Source organism: Eupeodes corollae, chromosome 2 (genome assembly GCF_945859685.1).
Source record: "Eupeodes corollae chromosome 2, idEupCoro1.1, whole genome shotgun sequence".
Classification (NCBI taxonomy): domain Eukaryota; kingdom Metazoa; phylum Arthropoda; class Insecta; order Diptera; family Syrphidae; genus Eupeodes; species Eupeodes corollae.
Window position 1 is genome coordinate 4,243,918 of NC_079148.1, and position 27,218 is coordinate 4,271,135.

Sequence of the window (27,218 nt, forward strand, 5' to 3'; positions counted from 1 at the left end):
AATCAACCATTTTTGTGTGTTTTGTATGTAAAAGAATGAACTTTAAAAATTAATTAAAAATAGATATAAATGTTTCCTCGCTCTAAAATTGCTATAGTTATTATTTATTTGCACATATCTATCGAATTCGTGCTGTGGTAAAGGAAAGTCGCCCCAAAACATGTTACCTGAAAGAAACAATAGTTGTTTACTTCAATTTAGAGACGAATTTCATCAACGATTAGATAGGTATACAAGATATGGGTAGGCCTACCTATAAGTTTATGAGTCAAGTTACTTATTGCGTGAATACACAATAGCATTGCTAACTGGCAGTTAACAGTATTAAAAGCAGCTGCCATTGTAAAGAATAACGATGTCGGATTTTTATTATTAATAAAAACATTATTTTGAGAATGAATTAGATAAGTTCATTACTCCGTTATGGAGCAATTAAGAACTGCCTTATTTCGAAAGAGAACAAGCTTAAAGACATCTTTGGAAGAAGTTGACTTTCAGGAGATTTTTCCTTTGAAGTATAACCTCACACAAAGGCAAGGTAGTAATGGCGTATATTTTGCTTGCCAAATGTCAACAGATAGCAACTCTTAAATAGTGGGATATTTAAAATAACATTTCTTATTGAAAAACTCCTTACAAGCTAAACAGATATTTATCATCATAAATCATATAGTATAGAGATTGTATGAAAAATTCAAACATGAGGGATGCATTATTTGAAAAAAAGAAACAAAAATTGAAATTCCACAATGGCAGTTATATGGATTAAAATTTTTCTCGGAACTTTTCCCATCGATATTTGACCCCACTTTTCTTTGTTAGCTCAAATCTATTGGCTTAAGAAATATATCAGGTTCCCAAATAACGAAATCATTGATGTAGGGGAGTAGTTTTGCCATTATTAACGTTCCGTATTTTCTATGATATGACGAAATTCTATGAGAAATTGTTATCGATAGCCGCAATGATAACAAGAAAAAAAATACAAGAATATTATGGGCCCTCTTGGTCAATCAGTTCATCAGCTTAAAATCTATATTATTTATAATACTCGTTTAAAATTTGACTCGTGATTCAGAAACTATGATACAATGATTTTCGTTTGCCATAATTTTTGTTGAACCATGAATCAAGTTTAAATTGCTTGTGGTTACCAACCGACCAACAATACTATAGGCAACTAGAAGACGGTGTCAAATCGTCTTGCCCTGTTCAATGCATATTACCTTTCTATTCACTGTATTATTATCTTTGATCTATTATCTAGCTTGGATTTTCGAACACTAAAATCATTCACGTCAGGTTTTTGTGATAAAACGTTTTTAAATTCAAAAACAAAATCCTCATTACATATTCTTCGTCACCTGTTTTACATAAACCTTAAACGAACCCTGATGCATTTGTGCTATAACGGAAGAACACAAAAACCGTAAAATTCGTCAATGAAACAACGTTACTAATTCGAGTGTTTAAAATATATCGAGCAAATAAGATAATGTTGCAAATAAGATAATGTTGAAAACGGTTATTTTTAAATTCGAGAATACATATGTACATCTTAATTCGTTACTTTCAATATTTAAAATGCGAAGTTTTTGGCAAATTCTTTTTTATTAAATTCAAATTAACTTATTTCTGTCTGACGGAAGCAAATTGTTTAAAAAAATCCCAATACCAAATTCGTACCTGTCCCTGGTAAACATGGAGGACGTAATGTCATATTATTGGGGTCTATGGCTGCAGGTGAAACAGGAACCTTTGAATTCATTGTTACATGGAAATTTATGGACGTTTTTTCAAGACTTTATGTACAGTTAAAGAAAGACTTATTCGTCATCTCATAACTAATGATAATTTTCAAAGTTTAATTAAGACTTTAGTCCACTGGTTAAGACTTTATCTAGACGATTAGGATTTGAATCCAGCACGGCCTTAAAAACACCAGTTTATGTTATTTTTGCATTTTTATAGAGGTATATTCCAAAAATAAGTTTCCTTTTGATAAGTTTCGTCTGGTTTGTGTGGCAGAAATAAAAACTTAAATTTTGTTCACCATTGTGCAATTTGTTAAAAGTTCCGAAAAGCAAACGTTGATAACAACTAATAAAGGTACACCTGACTTGAGTCTATTTTCGTAGAATCTATTGTTCACTTGTTATTTCTACCATTTACCGGTAAAGCATTAAAATTTTGAGCAACAATTCATAAAGTTTCAAAATTTGTATTTTTATCAGTTTCTGAAAAATTCCAATTTTTCATTCATTTCTCGAACTTCCACTACTAACAAAAAACTGAGTAAAATGCTTATTAAAAAAATAATAGTATTTTTACTTTTGAACTTTTTGAAATTGGATTTTTAGTTTTACTATTTTCAAGTATATTGAAATGTGTTGTCTTTTTGATCACTTATCTTTAAAAATTATTAAAAAAAACTAGACTATAAATGGAGTGAAATTAAATATGAAAAACGACTCAATTTGTTTCCAGTGTTCAGTATTTAAAAAGCTCTCCCAAATCATTTAATTCAATAGGAGCTGCCGGTCTTATAAGATCATAATTCAATTTAATTTCAAAATAAAATCTAACTGCAGAACATAACTGATAAATTGCGAACATAAATCAAGCAAAAAAAAGCATCACTTTCATTCTCATCTAAATTATTATTTCCTTTATTGAAATCGCTCGCAAACTGAATTATTTCTACTGACAAATACTAAGCATCTTTCTTACAGCTTATAATCTAGTTCATAACGCTCATACTGATTCTTTGGATCATTCGATATTCTGGGATAGCCGGCAATCAGCGCATCTTGTCCGCCAATGTAAAGTGAGTTGTAAATTTTCCAATAGACATCACGAACTTTCCGTGCAGGATGGAAAAGTCCCTGTAGAGTGTATTGCAGAATCTTTATGGGCCCCAACGACACTCTAAGACCTTCTACAGCATCCATAAAGGCTTGAACTAAATGCGGGGAAGTTTCAAAGATATTCGGCCATACGTAGTTTAGCAGATGAATCAACGCGTCTTCACACCCAAACCCATACACACCGAGAGCCATGTGTTTGATTGCGGCGCATGCCGTCTGTCTGTGAACCAAATCTCTGTCCATAAGGGCATCTTCGAGGAGCGGGCAAACGGCGTAGATGTAATCCTTACCCATCTCTCCGATGTATTCAAACAGGAAGGAGAGCGACTTGAGGACACCATTCTGCACATTCAACTCGGGAACACGGTATTCGTTCATCAAGGCGGGCAGAACTGTAAATGGCCGACAAGTCTCAGCCACAATTGCAATGGCCACAGTTGTACAAACACGATTTTGACGTTCTTGTACTTTCAAATTGTTTAGCAACGTCGCCAGCACATCGTGTGGACCGATGGCCTTGGCAATGTAACCAAATGTGTTGACCGTAGCTCGTCGAATGGCCTTTTTGTGAGCCTTCAGCAATTCCAGTAACTCGAAACAAATACGCATCCATTCTCTGGCCGAAACGTACTCCGGACCACGATCGGCAATACGACCCACAAGGTCTATACAATTCTCCTGGACCTTTTCGTGTCGATTCTTCAGAATGGGCGTCAGGCGAGGCAGCAAGTCTTTGATGGGTGGTGTCATTTTGGTCATTCCAATTACGTTGACGATGGCTTTCAGAGCTCCCAGAATCGAACCCAACACCTCTGGATATTCCTCACCCAGATACTCGTACAGCACCACTCCCAAATGACCCATAAGCTTTTCCTCTTGACAAGTCTTCATCACTACGGCTATCCTCGAAATCAAATCAGCAGCCTGTTGACGAACTTTCGCCGACTTGTTGTTCAAACGCCAAAGAATTGTACCGCAAATCTGAGGCAAATACGGCTTCACCCTCTTTCCCAGCTGATTGACTATTGTTCCGAAACCGTTCAGCATAACCACATCCTCCGTTGTTTGTTCCTGGAACGCATACAAAATACCATCAATAAGCTGTTCCTCCAGGCGCGAATCAATATCAGCAGCTCCCAGGTTGCCCATAATCTTCTCGATAGTCTCCATGACCATCTTTCGGTACTGTTCGTTCTCGTCCTTCAAATCATCAACCACGCGATTGATAATCTCCGAGGCTCCCACTTTGTTGGCGATCTCAACGGTGGTATCCACCAATTGGCGATAGTTGCGACGATCCAAAGCCATACGATGGTTCCAGAAGAACTTGAAAAAGTGCGGCAGAATTTCCTCCTTGATGTACTGCGCCTCCACACCATCGGTGGCGCAACACTGCTTCACGACTTTCAACACGATTTTCTTCATCTCCTCATCGGGCGACTGGAACTCACGAATCAGGATCAACATCACTTCTCGGGTATAGTAATTGGCGTATTCGGCGTCCATCAACGGAATCAGATAACCAATGGCCTTGAGGAACGCAGCCAAACCCTTTCCTCTGTGTGTACGGATACCCTTCCACAAGGGCTTCAGCACCGAATCGAAGGACTCGATACCGTAAGGAGTTGCGGCCTCAGCCAGAGCAGCGATAGCCAAGGCAGTAATAGTTCGTACCTTCTGCTGCTCGTCCACCAAACCGTGTTCGATAATCTCCACCAATGCCTTGAGATGGGGAAGGATGGCGCAACCCATGAGAATGGCAATTTGCTGCACGATCTTAATACCTGTGTGCCGGGCCTGCCAGGATTTTTTACTCTTGCAGACAGCTTTCAAGAACGGCAACAGCGAGGGAATACCCAAAGCTGATGCAACGACTGCAAAAGCACGAGCCGTTGTATTACGCACATATTCGTCGATGTTGTCAATGTCAGGTCTCATTGTAGAGATCATAGTCGCCAAACCGGCGGCCTTAGCCAAATTGGAAATGATCTCACGACCTTCCACACGAGCGTAGTAATCTTCGTCGATAAGCAGAGGTTCAATGACTACGAGAATCTTATGCACATAGGGACGTACCAAATCGTCCAATTTATAGAGAACTCTGTCGATGACTTTCACCAGAAGATGACGCTCCTGATCTTCCAATGTGGGACTCATAAGCAGCGGGAGGATTTGATTGAAAAGCGGCCCTGCTCCGAATTCCCTAGCTTTGTCTGTGATTTGACGTAGGGCGGATTTACGCATCGGAGGTGTTCCATTTTTGATGGTCAAGAGAAGTTTCATGATTTTTCTTTCCTTCAGTTCCTCGGGACTGAGGGCATCTTCGTCAACATCAACTAGCAGTTTGTCGAAATACTGTGCGTCTTCGGGTTTCATGAATGGCAAATTCTGTCCCTTCGGTTGGTTGTCCATAAACTTGGCGTTTTTATCCTCAACTTGAATAAAGAAACCAGCTGGTGTTCCGGCAATGGGTGTTGGGGTTGCCATTAACTTGCGTCCGGGGGTCCGAAGTGGAATGTATCCCGCTGGAGGGGGTAGAATTTTGTAACCCGGAGGGAACATAGAGTCCAGTTCTTCGTCTGTGAATGGTCGATTCCTCTCGTCGATTTCCTTCTCCCAGCGATAGGCTTGGAGTTGTTCGGGCGTCATTGCGGCAAGAGCACCCGGTGTAGGAGTCGCCATCGCCATGGCTTTCACTCCAATGGGAGTCGATCCTCCTGGTGTGAGCATGGGCGTAGCATGACCAGGAGTTGCATGCGGAGTCATTGTGGGCGTCATGTTGGGGGTCATTGCGGATGGTGTCATTGAGGGAGTAGCGTTCGAGGGGGTCTCATCCCAACGACTGCGACGCTTCGATGCTCCTGGGGTTGATTCGATCACAACATTGTCACTTGGCCCACGGTCGGGCTTAGGGGTTTCTGCCCACCCACTATGGCCGGGGGTTTCACGTTCGGTCTTTGGAGTTTCATCCCAACGATTACGTCTAGCCGATTTCTCATTGCCTGGTGTCTCGTGACCTGGGGTCATTGGATGCGCAGGTGTAGCTTCCCACATTCGAGTACTCAATCCTGGAGTTGCTCCTGGTGTTTCACTACCTAAAAGGAATTATAACAAAAATAACACCGATAAATAAGGAAAACAGATGGAACACAAAATTGATAAATACCCTTATGACCAGGAGTTTCATCCCATCGGTGATCTGCAGGGGTTTTCTATTGTTGGTTGTTAAAACGAAAACGAAAATTGTCAATGAAAGTGAAATATTTTTATAAAAAATCATACTCACGTCTTCCCAATTGGGTGTAGCAGCGCTGCTCGGAGTTGTGGCGGCAGAGGTTGCTGCAACTTTAGCTGGCACAAAACTCTCGCTCACTGTCTGATCCCAACGACCACGTTTTCTTTGCTCTGGCTGTTTGGTTCCATCGCCGTTCACTGCCTTCAATGAGCCATCTTTGGATTTTTCAATTATTTTCTTACGAAGCTAAAAATCAAACAAAAACAAATATTAAAGACTTTTCATATGACACAAAAGTTATAACTGAAACTTACTTCATTTTCCTCGCCTTTCAACAACTGCTCTCGCATAATATCCGTGTAAGTTCTGGAGCCGACATCTGGAGTTTTGCCACCTGAAACACAAGAAAACCCGAACATAGGGCATTGCTGCGTTTATTCAAAATAACAAGGCAACATTTCAAAAAGAATCTAGAGAGTAATAATTACTCAAAATCGAATCAATAAAAATATTATATTATTTTTGGTATAAAAAGAGTTTTGTTTGCATAATTTTGTTTTGTTTTGGAAATATTGGAAAGTTCTCCTCTATCGCTCTTATTTATACACAAAAATAATATTTTAATAAAAATATGAAATTTTTTGATGCGACTGCCTGCAAGATCATCTTTTTCGAAGTTTTGTTTTTTGATTTTTTTGAAAATTTTTTTGAGTTAAAAAATATTGTATATTTAAAAAGTCTTAGAAGGTAAATTTCATATTTTTACTGTTTTATACGTACGTGTTCAGATGAGACTCCCAATACTTTTAGAGTTTAACATTTCATTTAACTTCGTTAACAAATCCTGAAATAATGCTTTTGCGATTAATATTTTATTCAACATTATCAATCATTCTCTTAACATTCATACTCTAAAAAGGGGGGAAACGCAAATTTTGTATTCAACATTTTGTTTTTGGCTTAAATAAATGTGCAGCATATTTGTTTAATTAAAATATCTTAAAAGGTTTTTTTCAAAAAATATGAGTAAAAGCATTTTCCCCCTTTTCTTTTTGTTGATTTTAGTGGTGCTCTTTTGCCCAGAGAAGAGAGTTAGAGCGCGGGTTTCCGTAGCGCTTTTGAAAGTTGTTTCTATCTTTCTGTTTTTTTGAAACTTTCATTTCATTTCCTTTTATTTTATTTTGTATATTTATTTTTCTTTTGTATATATTTTTCATCCACACAGAGTGGTCGTGGATGGGCATCCTTGATAATTGTAATTTAAACGTTGACCTGTTGCAAAACGTTTTTGAATATTAATAAACTTCGTCTTTTGCTTCGGAATCATTCATACTTTTCTCATTCACTCTCTTCATCATCTATCACACAGTATTTTTTTGGGTTTGATATTTGGAATTTTGTTTTAGATCAAAAAGAACTAACTGGCTTGGGCTGGGAAGAAAAGTGTTAGAAATTTTATGATTTGATTTTCGAAATTGTTATAATTTTAAAAAGGAAACGATTTACTAATAGAAAAGTTTTTTTTTAAATTAGTGATTCAAGGGCTTTAACTCCTTTTTTATGATCCTCATTGACTGATTTTAAAAGGGTACAAAAAATATCAATACGATTTACCATTGGTACTTCATCATGAAGGTAACACTGATGAAAACTCAAAAAGGTCTTAATTCAAACTTAAAGAAAATAAGAACAAATGTTTGTTGTTTTCATTGTAAAGTAAATGCATTTTATTTGGATTCTCTACTTTTTATTCCTTCTAATTAAAACAGAAACATGTACTTAAGAGGGTTATCCCATGTGATGGGTTTTTTTTTTATAAATTGATAGTTTAATATGTCAAGAATACGGTAGTAAAGGTTTAAAAGATTTTTTAAAATTCGAAGGTCCATGGAAAAATATGGGGTAAAGTATCTTACATACATCGGCGATGGTTATAGTAAAACTTACAAATGGATCCTAGTTATCATCTTTAATGAAGGTTTTGAAGGTAATTTGAAAGTAATGTCGGTTCTGAGATACCCTATAGGCCGCGAAGCCCATACTTATGTTGAGAAACTTGATGAAAAGCGAATCTCACGTTCTGATGCAGTTAAACAAGCCAGAATTAATTCAAGAGCTGAACAAACTGCTTTGAAAGAGTTTCAAGAAGAAGAGGAAGGCTCACAAATTAAAACGCCAATCAGCCGGAATCTTGGAGAAAGTGCGAGCCCATTTTTCGAGGTGGAGTTGTTCACACCAGTGTAACTCGTATTCTTAACAATATTTTTAATTCTAATTTTATATTTATACTGTCGAACTATGTTAATAAATAATAAAAATTCCTTCAAATACAGGCCGTCACATGGTATGAACCCCTTAAATAGCAACTGAGATTTCGCAGAAGCTTTGTGTCTTTTAGAAACTGACAGCGGTGTCGATAGGCGATAGTTCAGAAATGGTAAGGTAGATACCCGCAGTTTCACAGCGGAAGTTTAAACTACACTTTCGGTTTAAACTTCAGTTCAAGAACTTATTAGGTTTTACAGTTTCGTTTAACCCTTTAAGTCAGTTTAATTTGCAGTTCAAGTTAACTAAAAGTATTCTGCCGTTTAAACTTCAGTTCAGCGTTCGGAACCACTTCCAACGGTGACATTTCAATTTAACAGCTGCCATTTGATAAATTGCGTTTGTCAAGAAACTGTTTTACAACGCCGCGAAATATTAGTTTTTTTTTTAGAAAATACTATTTTTTAAATATTAATTGTGCTTTAAAAATTTTATCGAGTTGTGAAAGTGATTTTGATGATATCAGAGACAAGGAGAACTTTATATTAATTGCCAATATACGAATAGAAAGATGCATTTATTGGAGAAGAGATCACTTCAATTATTGGATCTCGAATTCTTTGAATGATTTCGAATGTCGAAGATTTCGGCCTACATTATTTGAAGCAAGTTCGATCCCATATTGAAAATGCAACTAATTGGTAAAAGTAATCGTAGGTATGTACATAATCTCCATCTAATGATGAAAAAAAACATTTTCAGGAACCATTCAATATCTGTAAAAACCAAACTTTTGTTAACCTTGCGCTTCTATGCATGTGGATCTTTGCTCATAACTACGGGACACTTTTGTGGTGTATCGATATCGTCCGCTAGTAGAATTTGTAAAAAGTCTCTCATCAAATTCCCCTGCTTCGGGATAAGTACATAAAGTTCCCGGAGACAGATGAGGAAAAGTTGGAAATTGTAAACGGATTTTATCAATTTGCAAAGTTTCCTCGAGTTATTGCAGCTTTAGATTGTACCCATGTACGGATTCAGTCCCCAGGTAATATGAATAATAAGGATAAATAAGTAGGATCTAATGGTGAAATATTTCGAAACAAAAACACATTACGCAACAACAACGAACTTTGCTGCCAGCTACTTATCATAAAATCTAATTGAACGAATTTCAAATGAACTGAAGTTTAGATTTCACTGTGAAACCTGTTTGCATACCATTCAATGCAGAAGTTGTAAAAGATATTTAGCTTTTTCTTTAGGAAAATATTTGGGCATAGAATCACCCTTACTCCGAAAAGGCTGCTACTTGCTATTTAGATGTTTGCTGTAGAAATCATTGATATGGTTTTATTAGGATGAAGTTGTTATCCGGGTTTGGTCAATTTATATGCTTTTTCTTTCCCAATAATGTCACTTTCTTGTCTTGGGACCCAAAAGAAAGGTAGCCGAGTTGGCTTCACTGCTAAAACTTGGTTTCCTATTGCAATGCCTTTCCAGTATTGATTTTTTGATAATGGCACAGATGTCCTTCATTTACGCTTGGCTATCGATACGTATGTCTGTTTTTGTTTAACAAAAAGTTGGGAAGAAAAGTCGGTACAGGTTTTAGAAACCAGAAGTAACTCTCCTTGAAAGACACTGCAATAGACTAGAAGCTAGCTACAACTAGACCCATTCTCTCCCTCATTCTGAAGCCATCCATAAAGGTCCTGTTTTCAATATTAAAGTTTCCATGACTAAAAGATGCCCTTTTCCAACTAATTTACATTAAAATTTTGCAGGTCATAAGCTCATGATTGTTTTACCAGTTGTGGCTTGATTTTTTTTTCAGTTGAGATCGAAGATTAAGAACATTTTTGTAAGTAAGTTGTAAGAGAAACGATGTAGAGTACGGGGTTTTAAAAACGTGGAATATATACATGGAATACAACTAATATCAAATACAAGTTCAGTAGTAAAAATTGGTATGAGATTGTCAAATCAATTTAAATGTGAAATGGGAGTACAACAGGGTTGCATTTTGAGTCCCTTGATTTTTTCCCTCTTCATTAATGACATTGAAGATCAAATTCCAGGTGATGTTATTTTTGGAGATGTACTTATCAAGGTGCTTTTATATGCAGATGACAAATGAAAACAAATTAAAACAATATTGCGATACTTGGGACCTTAAAATAAATACTTTGGTGGATTCAAGCCGTAATAAAAAAGAAAGGCCAATCCACCAAATTAAAAATAAAAAACTTTTAGGACGTGAATTTTCCAAGCCAAAATAGCTAAGTTAGTGAAATTGAATCAAATCGAATTTTAAGCCAAGTACATTTTTTTCAGTGTTCCACATTTCTATTGATATCAAAAAATTCTCCAAATCAGTCAAGCCAAATCGATAGGAGCTTTAGTTTTCACTATTATGATTTGATTTCATTTTGATCGGAAGTTTTAACGTAATAGTTTGATTTTAGAGCCGATTCGAAGCTAGTTCTTTTAAGATGGGATATGCAGCAATGGAACCTAGACCTCTAGTCCAAGATAGCCCTAATCAAAAAGCAATTGGCAGGAGGAAATCGGATATTAATAGGTTGTTCAAACTTCAAAAAATTCATCTTTTTAATAAAAAAAACTCCTTACACTTTCCTCAGTTAGCAGTTATGTTCTTTTTGTCTATTTGTTTTATACGAAAAAAAAACGATTTTTCTAAAATATTTTCAAATATCTATGCAATCAATTCCAATTATCATTTGAGTCGTTTTTCAAAATAGAAATACATATGTACACAAATAAAATTTGAAAACACTTAACAGAACCTTAAAAGTCTAGAAATGCAATAAATTAAGTGGACAAATATTTTAAAATACACACCATCAGCAAAGGGATCTGCTCGCTCCGGAGAAATCAATATGCGACGTCTCTTTTGTCTATATTCGTCTTCCCGGTCGGCGATGGTTGGCCGACGACGATCAGCCATTGGGTCGAAATCTTCTTTGCCCTATTTGGAAAAACACAAACAAAAATCAATAAGAATTCTTCCATAAACAAATTTGCACAAAAATCTTTCAACAAACCTGTGTAACTTCCTTGATGACAGACTTTGGCGCTGTGTAGGTGGTTCGCTTTTGCGGAACAGGGAATCCATCGTCCTCATCCTCGTCGGCTTCATCATTGGCAGCGATCGATGTATTATAGCCCTCATAACGCCCCTTCCCAGCCTTCTGCGTATCATCGTACAGCTCGGTGTCGAAGAACCCACCGCTGTCTAGCAATGCTACTCCTTCGGCATTTGTCAATTGGATGTCTTTCTTTTTGGTTTGCAAATCTTTGATCTGGGCTTCGATATCTAAATCGATAAAAATTCATACAAAAGTTAAATCGAGCTCATTGATAAGCAAGAAAATGTTCAAAAATTCTTGGACAACAAAAACGTTTTCGCTCTTGAAGCAGAAACAGATTTCATAATTTCAATATGGCCGCTGAAGACTTAGAAAAACTCGAATTTGTTTGGCCTTTTTTAAGGTTTTATTTCATTGGAAACATTGTAAATTATACAGAAAAGTGAAGAACAAAAGTGCAAGTTTAATTTGTGAATATATTTTATTAAATACCTTCGTGTGTTCGAGGAATATTATCCATTGTTGTTTCCTTAGTAAATTTTCCCTACAATTTTCAACCGCATTAAAGATTTTTGTGACATTTCATGGTTTTGGTTTTTTTTATGTGAAATAAGTGAGCATTGCCAGAGTAAAAATTTAAAAAAAGGTGACTGAGCCTTTGCATGGGCAGGTAAGGTAGAAAACATTTTCATTAATTTCCCTTTTCTGAAAGAATACCTTTTTGTATCGAAATTTTTTTCAAACGTTATTCGTATTTACAGTGAAACATTAATTTCAGAAATTAAGTCCTTTCTTGAGTTTGGAAACCAACATATATATGTCAAAAAGTTAAAGTATTTTATAGGAAGTAAAGAGAGTTACAACTGATGAATTCTCTTGCACATTCAGGTTTTGACATTATGTATCTGCCTCCCTCTTCGTTTAAAACAAACATTCTCAATATCTACATACGGAAATGTAAATTCAAGATTAAACTAAAGTCCAATATGCTGATTTTTATTATAGCAACTTCTTCAATTATTTTTTTTTTTATTTTGTAACATTTTTCTAAAATATTTTTGGCGGGCGCATCAAATGAAAAATATACCAAAAAGGAAGACAACTGAAGTAAGATCAATCATTTATTGGATTCTTTATTCGAAACAATTTATTTTGTATACGTCTAGTCTCTAGTGTAAAAAACCTTCAGGAAGATTAATTGAACAATACTTCACCCGCTTACCTTCCTATACCATACCATATTTTTTAAAATGTATGCAGACTGTTAGATTTCTACAATATTCGTCAATTGAATCTAACCCAGCCTAGGAGTGATTTTGTTTAAACATTATTTATGTTAAAAAGATTTGTGTGTTCATTTTTTCAAGAGCTAAAAACTTATTTCCACATTTTTAAACATCTAAAATGTCAACGCTGATGATGCTTTGAAGTGCTTCTATGCAGCGGTTTGTCTAAAATATGAGTTTTACCAGTTTTTAGAGCTTGAAAAATAAGCATGAAATATCAGAAGCTTAACGCTACCAGCCCTTTTGAAGTTTCAGCGGAAATATGAAGAATCTTTTGAACTCGATTTTTATATTTTAATAATAATAATAGATGCCCTTAGTTTCTTTGAAAAAATCTTGATGGTGCCTAGAAAAAAGTCATGGTGTTTTAAAATGTATTCTTATTTTGGACACTAAACTTACAAGCGGGAAAGTATAGGTGGAACCACTTTTAAGGGGGATTTTTGTATGGGAACATGGACTGGATATAGCAGGAATAGATGACATCAAAGTGAAGAATCTTTATTATATCCAAAAATTAAAATGAATTAGGTGGCGCAGCAGTCCATTGGGACCTAGGGCCTAGTGAATTACAACTCTTAACCATTTATGTGTGAGATTAAAGTTGTTAGGGATGGAGGGGACCTACAGTTTTAAGCCGAATTCGAACGGCTAATAAGAGAAAGCACTTTTCATGACAAGAATTACTCTTGAAGGATTTGTCAATTCCACGCAAGTGGCAGTTCCCGTGAAAACTGTTTTTTCTTTAAATGAATGTGTTATAGTCAGAGACTGAATCAAAGACCTCTAGCGTGACAGCTCTACAAAACCAACCACCACACTACGGATACTACCTTTATTATGTCTATGGCACGAATATATAACATTATGTAAAAAAATTTATGAAATTGATTGATTGATTTTATAAAAAATAAATGAAGAATCATTAAATTGTTTTCATTTAGAAAACTAATTGAGGTTGTAAAGTCAGAAATATAATAATTTTATGTTGACAACAAAACACATGTTTGTGACAGCTGTCAACTAGCTATCAGAAACCGGTTTATAGGAAGTAAAAAAGGGTTACCACTTGTGTACGCAATCCTGCTTAGGGTTTCGATATATATCCACCTCTCGCGAATTTTCTGAAATTTATAGATCATACATGTGAACCTACCATTAAACTGCAACCTTATTTTTATTCTTATTATTGTACTTTAACTTAAGGTTTATACACATCTGTCAAAATTAAGTTTAAAGTGCCTGCAATTTTATTTTTAAATTTCTTGTTTAAAAAACCACATATGTTGTGGGTGCAAGGAAATTCCATATGCTGCGGTTCAGAAATTAGCTGATATCAGTCACACCAACTTCTACCAAACAAAAAATTTCAACTCACAAAAGCGCCCTCACCCATTAAATACTCGTACTTAAACTGACATTTGAGTCATTGTTACAAAAATTTACAAGACAAGAAAAATTTCGTTGTTCGTACCGTCGTCGTATTCGTATCACTCACAGAGACTTTTTTCTTCTTTCGCTCTTGAGAAAACCAAACCAATATTTTTTTGTAATAAATTCTAAAAGAAACAAAAACTAAAGTTTTAAACACTCCCGTCTTCGAAATGGCAAAGAAAACCTACGATTTACTCTTCAAATTATTGCTAATCGGTGACTCTGGTGTCGGGAAAACTTGCATTTTGTTTCGTTTCTCTGACGATGCATTTACATCGACATTCATCTCAACAATAGGTAAGCAATAAGCACTAAACCTAAGCAGGAAGAAGGTTTTATGTTTTCCTTCAATCAAATTAAATAAAAGGACAAAGGGTGGAGCTGGAAGTTGCAAGACGGTGTGTATCGTGTCTTCCGTCCACCCAACGCCCATCATAACCATCGGGATATCCAATTATAAGTGGTTTTTATCGAATGTCATGACTGCTGTTGTTTTTTGACATGTTTTTCCAAAAATACAAGAAAAGAAACAAATATTATGTATCGAGGAAAAACCTTCGACAGAAAACAGAAGAAGGGCTGTTACCCTTTGTATGAACGATCAAACTGGTTCCTAATTTTCTGGGCTTTTATTTTATTCATTGTTACTTTTTGCTGTAAAAAACTGTAAAAAAAACTCAATTGGCATTGCAGATCAATTCCAATTCCACTTCCAAGTCTATAGCATCTCGTGTATCATTCATCTTTAAGTGGAAGAGAGCTCCACATTAATTTGTAGTTTGTATTTTGTATTGCTCCTTCCTTCCTTCCCTGACTTCTCGATCTTAATTAATTGACAACAGTCTCCCAGCCGTTGTCGTCGCTGATAGATCATTGAAGTGCAGTTTGTTGTGTTGAGAGGGTGGAAAGGAGGTGAGAGGAGCGACTACTTTGATTGATGTCACAGAGGTCAACATCATAACATCGCCATGCTGGGGTGAACTGTTGAATGTACGTACTCCGTACGTATTGTCGTCGTTTACGTTTTCATCGACGTTGTTGCCTTCTCTTCCTGTCCCTTCCCGTCTCTTCTGTCTGTCGACTGTCGCTACCTACATTTTAAGTTTTTACTATGAAAACGAACTCAAACCAGTTATGACAATTTTTTCCTTACAAAACTCTCGTTTTTCGATCGCATTTATAGCCTAATCGGCCTTTTCTTTACGGCGGAATTACAAAAATAAACATTCTATAGTATAATAATAATAATCAATTAATAATAAGAAATAGAGCTTCTTGTTGGTGAGCAGGCCAGAGACGCAAACGGCCACAGACGGTGGTGATATCATTTACTTTGAACATGAATTCTTTATCTTCGACTTTTCAATGGGTTTAGACTTAGAGAGACGAAAGGGGTAAGCTCCAAAACCATCATCGCCGCCGCCATCGTGATAGTGCGAGTGAATGAATTCCTAAGCTCACGCTATACGCTACCAGCTACACGCTTGTGATGGTTTGTTTGTTCTAAAAGTAAATAATTAGCTCATTTGGGGAAATGATATGATATGTTTTTTTTAATTTTTTTATCAGTTATTTTGTTTTTCTTCAAACTGAGCCACTCCCCTGCTTTTTTCCTTATATTCAAACAAACACTTGTAATTTTTGTAAAAATGCAAAATTATAACAAAATCCATCAGAGGCACGAAATGGAGAAGCATTGCATTCAAATGAATGTTTTTGTATTGAACACGCGTAATGATAATAATGAGAGTCGCCTCTCTATGAATTGCTATTCTTGAAATGCCTTTGAATTCATTAAGATCTTGGGGAGATATCATAGTAAGTTATTTTGCTAAAAACGTTGATAGCATATTTGACCTATTATAATTGTTCTGGTGGTGCATCTTTCTTTTTAAATTGCTTATACTTAAATACAATCACAATATCACAAACAACTGGCAAGGTGGGGGTCTAGACTTAAAAAAAAAAACTCATAAATAGACTTTGGTACAGATTTTTTTGTTTTTGTTTCTAGAAAAAAATTGGCTTGTTTTAGTTAAAGTCTTTTTTTTTTTAAGTCAAACAATAGGAAACTAATTGAGACATACATAAGTATGTTAAGTTAACAGAAACATAATTATAGTTTTTTTTCTTGCTATTGTTTGTGCTTTTTTATTAGCTTTTGTTTCTTGGCACTTAAAACATTTAATGTATTTTAATATTTGCAATCAAATGTTTATTCAATCTATGTTTATTTATGTATCAACACATCCATCGTCTAAATTGGATTTGTTAAGGACTTGGAAAAATTGTACTTCCCACCGATTTAAGATTTCAAAAGCTGTTACTGTCAGCAAATTGATAAAATATAGAATTTCACAAAAGTTCCTATTGTTTAGATAAAAAGTTCCATTTGTTTTGCTTACTTAAATGTCATATTAAATATGATAGTCTAAAGGTGCTTGTCCATTTGAGAGTACTTCTCCTAGTTAAACCCCAAGAGTAACTCGCGGGAGACTGTCCATTTGAGATCCAAACTTTATAAATTTTGCTATCGGGAGCGCTCTGCTAGAATATTGAAAGTTTTCTTGCCGAGGGTACGCACATAATATAATAGATTTCTTCTGCTAGCATATTATCAGTTGGCCATGTATTACAAGCCAAGGGTTGCAGCTGCTTTAATTATCGGGACTGTTCTTAAAAAAGAAAAAAGAATTACAAAAAAATGGTCGGTCAAACCGTGGGTAGATCGTCGTAACCAATTCGGTGCGGGGTCTGCTCTTTCAAGAAAGCTTCAAATTGAAGATCCTCAACAGTCGTTTGTGAAATTGAATTTTAGATACAAAACGTTTAACCCATAATTCAAAAAAAAATACCCAATTAAGTGAAGCAATACCAGTACGCGAGCGTATATACTGGTAACAGAATAAGAGTTTTAGCATCCGGTAAGGTATGAATCGCTAATCATTTTCGGAGGAGAAACTAAAAGGTAATTGTATGATCTGTACAGGTTATTGATACGGCAGCCTTCAGTACCTTTTTCGGATTCCAGTATGTACAATAGAAAGAATTGTGAGAGACGTCTCTCCAGAAATTTTCAACAGTTTAAAAGACATGTTTTTGAAGATTAAAACGAAAACAAAAATGTATTATCAAATCAAATTTATATGAACAAAAGACATAGTTTCCACTGCTTATTTTTTCTCTCTATCTCTTATCATATAACAGAAGTGACTTCCCCAAAAATCCCATTACTAAAAATTAAATTGATAAAAATCGCTTTTTTATCGCACCTTTTTTTTATCCCCAGCTTTTCAGTGGGTTACAAAACTTAATGTTCAATACTTTTATACTCCGGTATCTAAGAGCATTCCCGTGGCATGATGGTTAGGTCGTTGGACTGTCATGCGAGAGGTCTTTGGTTCGATCCCTGCTTCTGCCATCTAAAAAAGTTTTATTCACGGGTATTGTCTCTTGCAAGAAATTGACAAATTCCCCAAGAATAATTCTTGTCATAAAAAAGTGCTTTCTCAAATTAGCGGTTAGGATTCGGCATACAAACTGCATCCCTGCAATTACTCGCACATAGGAATGGTTAAGAGTTGTAAGTCCCTAGGCCCTTGTTCTCTACGGAGAAATGCGCCACCTAATTTATTTATCTAAGAGCTTTCGATTGTGATATATTTTATCAGGCTACATCTGTTATCCAAAGATTTGTTTAATACATCTGCAATTTTATTCGCATGTGTCTAGAGAACGCTGCCATCTGCATGTCTGTCACATTCATATTCGAACTCACAAAGTCGAGGGTTTTCAAATGTGACCAATCTTAAGTGGTTTCCCAAACTTCCAAAAATCCATTTTGGGCGACGTCTGCCGGTAAAATGCGGACACTTTCAAGTAGTTTCCAAAAAGCCTAAAATCATTTTCAGCGACCTCTTCAGGACAAATGCGTCTGTGCACTAGGGTGGACCGAATTTCAATTTTTTGGATTTTTAACAGCGATTAAAAACTGCTTAATGGTCACGGTAGATTTAAGTTTTGAAGAAAAGCTGAATTTTGCCTTAAAATCTCACATCCTTTGCTTCACTTATTTTTATCAGATTTCACTAAAAGTAAAGTCTGATTTTTTGGTAAAATCTTTCGAAAACTAAATAATATTACTATTGTAATATTAAATAAATTTTCATTCTTTTCGAGTAACAACTAAAAGCACCATTCATCACTTCTTTTAGTTAGTCCATTTGTTCGCTTTTGAATTTAAGAAAAAAGGTAATTTTGAGCTCTCAATACATCTGATTATTATTGATTTCATTCTGTGTTAAGTTATAGAAAAAGTTTATTTGTTTTGTGTCATCAATACTGACGAATTAAAAGACAACATATTGCCAACCTACGAAGAGGTGATGCAGTTTTATGAGTGGACCCAAATTAAATTAAATATGAAAGGGAAATTAAAAAAAGAACCAACATAATAAAGAAATAGACGCTTTGGTAGTTGCAAAATTGGCAGACATATGGCCGAAATCTTCTATTCATACAGTAGAATCGAAACGAATCAAGGTGTTGCTACAAACATATCATTCAAAGTGCAAGAACCTTTTTAAGTCTCACCTAAAAATACCGAAAAAAAAGTTGGAAGAGTTTCGTGTAAGAAGCAATTTCTTATTTGATATTTAGGCCTGCAAATGCCAAAACTTACTTAAAACCAAAAAGTACCTGTTAGGGAACGCAAATGCATAATAGATCAGCGAACAGCTAGGCAAATGTTGATAGGAGGTATTGACGTTGACAGAACAAAAGAGATGACAAAAGCGCTGAAAAGAAAATCGTCACGAGAAGAGAAAAAACACAAAAAGTAGCTAAACCATGTACGGAAAGGTTAAGTAGTACATTTGAATCCGGGTGTGTCCACATTGATTGCGAGGGACCAACTTTTCGAATTGGATTGGCGGCTCTAGTGACTGAATCAGCGAGCACTTCTAAAATGTCAGTTGATTTCGCTTTACTTTAAAAAAACGATAGATTTGGAGTGTCAGACAGGGAGGGAGCGGCCATTGCCTCAGAAGTTCGACCGACAAAATAATAGACAAAAATAGGCTGCGTCGAGAAAGACTAAAAACCAGGCAAAATGTGATTTCACAACAATCTGTTTCACTGATTACCGCATTGTACTTCGATGGAAGAAGAGCAGACTTTAACTTTATCTGAAAAAGATAAAATACAGACAACGCATACTTGAGGAACACATTTCATTGATAAAAGGTCCTGACGCGAAGTTTTTAGGCTACATTGCAACAGCTTCAGGCACTGCAAAGTGTATAGAACAAGAAATATTCAATTTTTGTATGAATGTAGATATATTTATGGATAATTTAATTGCAATTCGATGTGATTGCACAAATGTAAATGTTGGTAATAACGGCGGAATCATACAGATGCTGGAAAACAGATTAAATAGGAAATTGCAGTGGATCATTTGTTTATTGCGTTTGAATGAGCTACCATTTAGGCATCTCTTTCAACATATTGATGGCAGTACTTCTGGGCCACAGACCTTTTTAGGCGTTATTGGCAAAGAACTCAGTTAAAAACTACCATTAACTTAGTTCCAACCTTTTTCGACAAACTTACCTGCACTTTCCGCTGATGATATTAGCACGGACCAACAATACTTATACAGAATAGTTGAAGCAGTTTCATTCATTGACGCGGCATAATTCCTAGTGATTTAACAAACAAATGACCAGGCAAAATGTCCCATGCACGATGGCTAACTCGTTCCAACAGAATTCTTCGGCTTAATGCTTCAACAGAGTCTGCTTCTGGAAATCTTATCACCCTTGCAACGTACATCGTCATGATTTACGTTTCAGTATGGTTTTCTATTAAAATTCATCCCAGTTGTTCAAACTCATCGAGCAAATCAGCTATCTGTCAACAAATTTAAAAGCTGTTATCGATCCAGTTATTCAAAGGAACAGCTTTTTCCACATCCGGAAAACTTATTGCTTGCAATGAACAAAGATCCCCAACCCCATATTCGTAAATTAGCTGTTCGTCTAATATTAAAGCTAAAAAATTGGGTTTATTCTATCTCCCGAAGGTAAATTTCAGTGTTTCAACATATTACGATCTTTTGAGTTGGCAAGACAAAATTACTGAGCCAACGATATTAAAAACTATAACTGAAGAAAATCTCAGAATGTTTGTTGAACAAAAAGGAGATGGAAATTTAGATTGGATGCGTAAAAGCTGTGACTGAAGCTTCAGTTACTTTGTGTGATAGCTTAAGCAGACAAGGATTTATCAAACCAGATGGAAAGCAGAAAATCTTTGCCAAAATTCGAAAGCAAAAACGATTTTGCCCCTAATTAAAGAGGTGCTACGTTTTGAATTTTTTATAGAATAAAAGGTCGTTTTTAATTGATTCAAGTAAACTTTAATATTAAACCGGAGCAGAAGATAAAGTCTGATGACAGCCAAACTTAATACTATTGATGGGCACCATTTCATCACTGTGTCCGTAGAGAAATCAAATTTTTGTTTTCCTCCATACAAGCGTGGCCCACCCTACTGTACACGTCTATCGAAACAATATTTGAAATTAGCGAGTCGTAGGCGTCAAGATAAAATGCATTAAAAGTGGTTTCCCTCCTTATTTAAACCTTCGGAAAAGTTGAACTTTTGATGCACTTTTTCTCGAAATCAGGCTATTTTCAACCTCAACAAAACTGATTGCAATTAGAAAAGGTTAAACTTCTTAGTTCAAATTTAATCCGGTTTCTGCCCTAACACAGTTACTTCACCGCACATTTGAATATTAATACCTCTTTAAATCTTTGCGTAATATTAAACAGAACTTTAACCTGGAATGACTATAAAAATTCAATAGTTGGAAAAGCTTATGGCGCTATTAAAACACTAGACTGCTTATGAATTCACCCTGTTTCTGACTTCCACAGAAGTTAGTACTATTATTCCTAATACATGGCTTTGAAATCTATTTTAACTGTGACTAAACAAGTAAAAAACAAGTTTAACATTGCTTTTAATAGTGTTATTTGGTATGTTTTTGGTTTAATAAGATGTGATCATGTCTCGCATTTGCGTTTTGATAATCTCATTTCTTACTTTGCTATTTTTAGCAAACTAAAGAACTCGATAACTAACTTATTTTCTATGAAAAGCTCCGATTTGAGATATCTGCATTTATCATTATACTTAGCTTGAATTGTTTTACGTCTGAAATACAATTTTGTATAGCTGCTTGTAGCCTATGGAATTTACTTTTTCTTCTAACATGCGAGTGATTAATAACATGTGCACCAATTTCAAAAAAAGTATTTATAATTTCTTATCTGATTAGAGCAACTAACTTATGAATTTCTCTTTTTTATATTTCACTGTAAATTAATTTTTCGTCTTCTACTTTTAAAAAAGTTTGTGTTGATTGTTTTTTTTCATTTTTTAGTTAAAATTTAACAAGAAAAAAATTTAGTGGCACAACTTTCTCTTGAGAATTGGGTTTAGTGACTTAAAACTCTTAACCTTTCCTGTGTACGAGTAATGTTGCCATGAATGGAGTGGTCCTAGAGTTTTAAGCCGAATGCGAACGGCTAATTTGAGAAAGCACTTTTTATGACAAGAAATACTCTGACATGACAGTCTTACGCACTAACTATCACGCCACGGGTACTTCCTCTAGAAAATTGTTTTTCCTTAATTTTCCGTTTGCCTTTACGATTATTTGTCAAAGATATGCATTGATCAAATAATGATAAATCAATAATTTCAGAAATATTGGTTGCACAGCAAATGAAATAATTCTTTTTTCCCAATTGTATTTTCGAACTTTCCGAAACCATATATGATTGTGCTTCTGAACCATAAAATTTAAAAAAACAAGCTTTAAAAGTTACAATTCTCTTGAATTACCACCAGTTGAAAAAAAAAACCTTCACATTTCGTGTATCATATATATAATTAACTTCCCATAGGAAGTTATTGTAATGGGTCCGTTTTGTCAAATTGAAAATTTTGACATTTCTCGACGTTTCAAGGTCCTTAGAGTCGAAATAAAAGATTTTTAGAAAGATGTCTGTGCGTGCGTGTGTACTTACGTTTTTTCGTCGTCCATAGCTCAAGAACCAGAAGAGATATCGACTTCAAATAAATTTTGTTATACAGATAATAAGGCAGAAAGATGCAGAAAGGGCTCTCTAGAAAATTGCGTGGGTATTTTTTTACCATAGCAGTTAAAAAAGGAGAACCAAAAACGCAAGAGACTTGGGTTAAATTGTACACAATATATTATTGTAACGTGGTACCAAACAAGTATATTTTTTGAAAAAAAAAATGCAATAAACGGTTTTTTTATAAATGAAAAATCTGAAAAAAAAATGTTCCACCTCGAAAATTTTAGAAATACAAAATGATTTTATTTCCAAAACAATTTTGTGCATAGAAAAATAACGTTTTTTACATCTGTTAAGATTTTGAGGAAAATTTAATTGACAGTTTTTTTTATAAAAAATAAAAACCTAAACAAACATTACTCAAAGTTGGTAAAAAATGAATTTCGACTCAAATATGTAGCATTTCAAAAATTAAAAATATTGTCTTCAAACTTTTTTTATTTCACAGAAAATATTGTTTTCGATATTCAATAATTTTGTTATAAAAATCGAATAGTCCGTTTTTTTTTTCAAATTTTACGCAAATTTGGTAAAATTTGATGTTTGGTTCTTGATATTCATTTAAAAATTTAAGAAATGTTAAATTGGTAAAAATTTGTTTTCGTCTAAAAATCTATTTAACAAAACTAGATTTTCAAACTAAACTATTTCTTTTTATGTGTTTGGGAGTTGGATCATAAGTTCTTGATTTAATATATAATGTTTCTTTGATTGGGCTTTAATGATCAATATTCTTGATGCAATTAATAAAAAACTAATTCATCTTCTGTTACCCGACGTTTCGATGGCTATTTTTCAGCAAGGGATTTTCAAATTTATTAGCTGAAGATTTAAAATATATGTTACAATGTGTTTAACTATTTCTATTGTTATTTTCTTACTTTTGAGTTATCTGTTGAAAAGTTTAATAAATAAATAAATAACACAAATAAAAAGAAAAATAAACGAATAATTTTAAATAATGGAACAAAAACACAACAAAGTTAAAACTAATATCACAATTTATCACTTCTTATGGCAACACTATACAGCGAGCTTATGTTGTCGATGTCTTCTTTATGGTTCATCGTCATATTCATTTTTTGTTGTATTCTCAAGCTTTCTAGATTGTAGCGGGTGGTAGTGCGGTTCTTCTTGTCTAGTATGATAGCATTATCAAAATCAGCCATATGATCTTTATCATTCATGTGTTGTGAGAGTGCTGTAGCTGTTCTCTTTTTTCTGATATCAGCTTCATGTTCTGACATTCTCACTCCAAGTTTTCTCTTCGTTGTTCCAATGTATATCATTTGGCATTGTTCGTCATTTTTCCCTTTACATGGTATTTGGTAAACTACATTGTGTTGGTCTGTTTATTCTATTTCTTTTTGGTGTTTGTGAATATTGCACTTATGGTTGAGTTTGGTCTATGAGCGAATATTGTTTTTTCTTTGTCAATTGGAAATGTATTGTCCAGTGTTTTACTTCAAATATAACAACAAATTTTACAGCCAAACTTTAGGTATGCCAATGGGAAATCCACTATCACCCACCATCGCAGACATAGTATTGGACCATCTTCTTGACGAAACCATTGACAAACTGAAAAAGTGCAACACTAAAATGAAGTTCATCGTAAAATATGTAGTGTGTAGGTCGCATTCCAGCCTCTTTTTTTGTTTTAATGATTTTTGTAGGGAATACATGAACAGAATAGAAAATCGTATCTTCAACTCATAAAACGAGTTTTACTTCAAACATTTTAAGTAGTTCTGAGATCATTAGTTAACCGAATCACATTTTAACTTCCCAAAACAAATGGAATAAAATTGAAAGCATTTACTAATTCTATCCAAAGAAAAAACTGCCATCAGTGCTTTTGTTTCTTTTTTCTTAAACTTGTTCATACCCTTCCTTAAGATCCCATCTGTGAAAACATAATTTGACTAACTTGTAAAATAATTTTACACATTTAATAATTAACACTTTTTTTATTCTTCCTACAGGAATTGACTTCAAAATAAAAACAGTCGAACTCAGGGGTAAAAAAATCAAACTACAAATCTGGGACACTGCCGGTCAAGAACGTTTCCACACAATTACCACCTCATATTACCGTGGTGCGATGGGAATAATGCTTGTATATGATATAGCAAACGAAAAGAGTTTTGAAAATATAGTTAAATGGCTTCGGAATATAGACGAGGTATGTACAAATAAAAAATGGAAGAAAACCAATTATTAAAACAACATAAGTTCCAATGTTTAGAATTGAAAACTAAATATTACTTTACTTTTTTTTTAGCATGCGAATGAAGATGTTGAGAAAATGATTTTGGGCAATAAGTGTGATATGACAGAAAAGCGAGTAGTCGGTAAAGATCGCGGTGAAGCGGTAAGTAATATTTAAATTAACATTTAAGTAAATTGTATACAATTAAATTACCAATGGCAAATGGCTTTTATATTCCACAAAATAGAAAAAATGAATAAAACAAAAAAATAACTTTCAGATCGCTCGCGAGCATGGCATTCGTTTTATGGAAACCTCCGCTAAATCAAACATCAATATTGAAAGGGCTTTCTGTGAGCTGGCCGAAGCCATTCTCGACAAAACTGCTGGACGCGAAGCTGCAGAAAATCCCGAACGTGTTGTTGTCGATCGTCGACAAACCAGTCAGCCATCCTACAAAGGTTGTTGTTCTTAAACATAATACAATACAAACAAAAATATCCTGTCCATCTAAATGCGGATGGGTGTTTACGGGGTTTTCGTTCGTTAAATCGTTAAAAAAAACATCAAAAATTGAACAAAAACATAAAACAAAACTTCAAAAAATCATTTTATTCTATTTTTTGTGTCATTCATCCATCAGAAAAAACTCAAAACCCCTTTCTAACTCTCATCCTCTTTAATTATAATTATAATAAACAAAACAAAAAAAAGAACAACCAACCAACAACGGTAATTTAAGAGAAATTATATAAATTTGTAATACATATGTACTTTACACCAAAAAAAGCAACAAAAAAAATGAAAAAAAAAATATCTAAACAAAAAAGAATTTTAAAAATATGAAACAAGGAAAAAGCCTAAAAACAAAACGAAGAAAATTGTTCCTCATCTTCAATTTATTACTATTATTTTATTTTTTTAATTTTTTAATGTCGTCTTCTCGCACGCAAAAACGCAAAAACAAAAATATGCACATATGTTTCATATTCTAAATATGCATAGCTAGGGAAATAATTATCATGACAAAGTAGCATTTTATGTACATATAAAAGTAACGACCAAACTCAGATTAGGTGTGAAATTTGAATTGTAAGGCGGCAGGTAGGTGGCAAAAAATAGAGAATATTTTGTTTAACCCTCCTTTAAAGTCAAGGTCTTTCGAGTGGTTGGTTTTCATGGTCAAGCATAGACAACTACCAATCCTTAAAATTCAAGGACACTAATTAAGGTAATGAGAAATATTTAAATTACTTAGTCCTTTTTTGGTGGGAAGTATTTTTAATTTAAATCGTGAAGTGGTGTGGAAGTCTGTTCTTGATCTTTTTATTTTTAATTTGTGTCACCTGACTTTGTTTATATTTGAATTGTTTGATAAATTCCTATCTGAATATAAAATACCGGTTTTTCTACTAATTTTTTTTAATTTAAATGCAATTCATGCTTGTTCAAAAAGAAAATATATGCCAGAGATTTGGATTCAAGCCTGTGCCCTCTTACATTTTTTTAAACGTTTACTGCTTCTTGTGAGGAATTGACAAAATTTATAAAGAGTAATTCTTTAGTGTTAGGTAAAAAGGTCTTAAAGTTCACGTAAAACACTAAAAATTCGAGACTAGAAGAACTGCTAAATATCGTACTAATTTAGTTTTTTTATATTAATGTCTTGTTTATAGAACCTGTGTAACCAGTTTCTGACATATTACGTCCTTTTTTCATAACGTCAAAGAATTTTTGTCATGGAAAGTGCTTTCTCATATTAGTCATTTGGATTCAGCATACAAACTTTAAGTCACCTCCATCCGTGACGTTAATCGCACACAAAAATGGCTCAAGTTCTTAAAAAGCTGTAGCGCAACTAAAGACAATGCCACAGAGGAAGTAAATGATATCCAGGAAAACATATCACCGAAAAGAAAGAGAGAGTGTCTTAATGAAGTTCACATAAAAAAGTCACTTGTCCTAAAAACACAGTTGAGCATTTATTTCTTAAGCAATTAACGTCCATCTTAAAGCTTTAAGTTCGTCAATGGCAATAAGTTTCGAACTCCAGATTATTTTCAAAAAAAGACTGTTTCTTTACGATATATTCAATATATTTTTTTTCCAAGACAATGAATGATAAAGTTATTAACTTATTTCAGGGCCTTAGAGCTAGTTCCTTAATTCGCATGTGACTTTCTTGCATTTTAGACATTGCATGTTCAAAAAATTAAATATCTGAATATGAAATGTCGTTGCAAAAATATGTTCTTTCCATTTTTGTTTGTTATGTGTCGTTAGTTGGAGGATTCAAATAACGGCCCCTAAACAATCCTAATAAAATGGACTTTTATTGGAAGCGTCAACTTAAAAATGTGATGAAACCTTATAGGCGATGGATTGGTCCAAAAATAGTATTGGTAAATGTAATGCTTAAGTACTGACTTCGGGGTGTGAATTAGTTGTGTTGGAACCCTTTAACGGACCTAGTTCTTTCCTGGCTTTAGGCTATTGTACACATGAGAATTGAGTGGTTAGTAAAAACCTTATTTTTGATATTAGTTTTACCAGAAAAGGGGGTTTTATGGCTTTAGGCTATTGTTTTCTAATGAATATGAATATGAATAATTATGAATATGAATATGAA

The 27,218-nt window shown here is 34.4% G+C and overlaps 2 protein-coding genes across 3 annotated transcripts; one reads left to right on the forward strand and one right to left on the reverse strand.

Moving 5' to 3' along the window:
• Positions 1–2,640: 2,640 nt before the first annotated feature.
• LOC129944199 (splicing factor 3B subunit 1) lies at positions 2,641–12,105 on the reverse strand. 2 transcript variants are annotated; one of them, XM_056053460.1, is made up of 7 exons: positions 11,973–12,105; positions 11,436–11,707; positions 11,233–11,359; positions 6,417–6,496; positions 6,154–6,348; positions 6,034–6,079; positions 2,641–5,962 (listed from the first exon to the last, which is right to left on the reverse strand). In XM_056053460.1, exons 1-7 carry the CDS (start codon positions 11,998–12,000, stop codon positions 2,727–2,729), a joined length of 3,984 nt encoding a protein of 1,327 aa, XP_055909435.1. In that variant the 5' UTR covers positions 12,001–12,105; the 3' UTR covers positions 2,641–2,726. The 2 variants fall into 2 exon arrangements, with proteins under 2 accessions (XP_055909435.1, XP_055909436.1); XM_056053461.1 differs by lacking the exons at positions 11,233–11,359; positions 11,436–11,707; positions 11,973–12,105 and adding an exon at positions 6,883–7,296.
• Positions 12,106–14,205: 2,100 nt separating this feature from the next.
• Positions 14,206–27,117, forward strand: LOC129945340 (ras-related protein Rab-10). Its single transcript, XM_056055017.1, has 4 exons — positions 14,206–14,497; positions 24,363–24,562; positions 24,662–24,751; positions 24,870–27,117. The coding sequence occupies exons 1-4, from the start codon at positions 14,371–14,373 to the stop codon at positions 25,062–25,064; spliced, it is 612 nt and encodes a 203-aa protein (XP_055910992.1). The 5' UTR covers positions 14,206–14,370; the 3' UTR covers positions 25,065–27,117.
• The last annotated feature ends 101 nt before the right edge of the window (positions 27,118–27,218 follow it).

Excerpts from the sequence above, each read along its gene's own strand:
- LOC129945340 (XM_056055017.1), top strand. The coding sequence starts at position 14,371 with ATGGCAAAGAAAACCTACGATTTACTCTTCAAATTATTGCTAATCGGT. Across the intron at positions 24,563-24,661 it reads GGCTTCGGAATATAGACGAG|CATGCGAATGAAGATGTTGA; the intron begins GTATGTACAAAT and ends CTTTTTTTTTAG. Across the intron at positions 24,752-24,869 it reads GTAAAGATCGCGGTGAAGCG|ATCGCTCGCGAGCATGGCAT; the intron begins GTAAGTAATATT and ends AATAACTTTCAG.
- LOC129944199 (XM_056053460.1), bottom strand. The coding sequence starts at position 12,000 with ATGGATAATATTCCTCGAACACACGAAG. Across the intron at positions 11,360-11,435 it reads TCATCAAGGAAGTTACACAG|GGCAAAGAAGATTTCGACCC; the intron begins GTTTGTTGAAAG and ends TTTTCCAAATAG. Across the intron at positions 6,497-11,232 it reads AGCAGATCCCTTTGCTGATG|GTGGCAAAACTCCAGATGTC; the intron begins GTGTGTATTTTA and ends CTTGTGTTTCAG.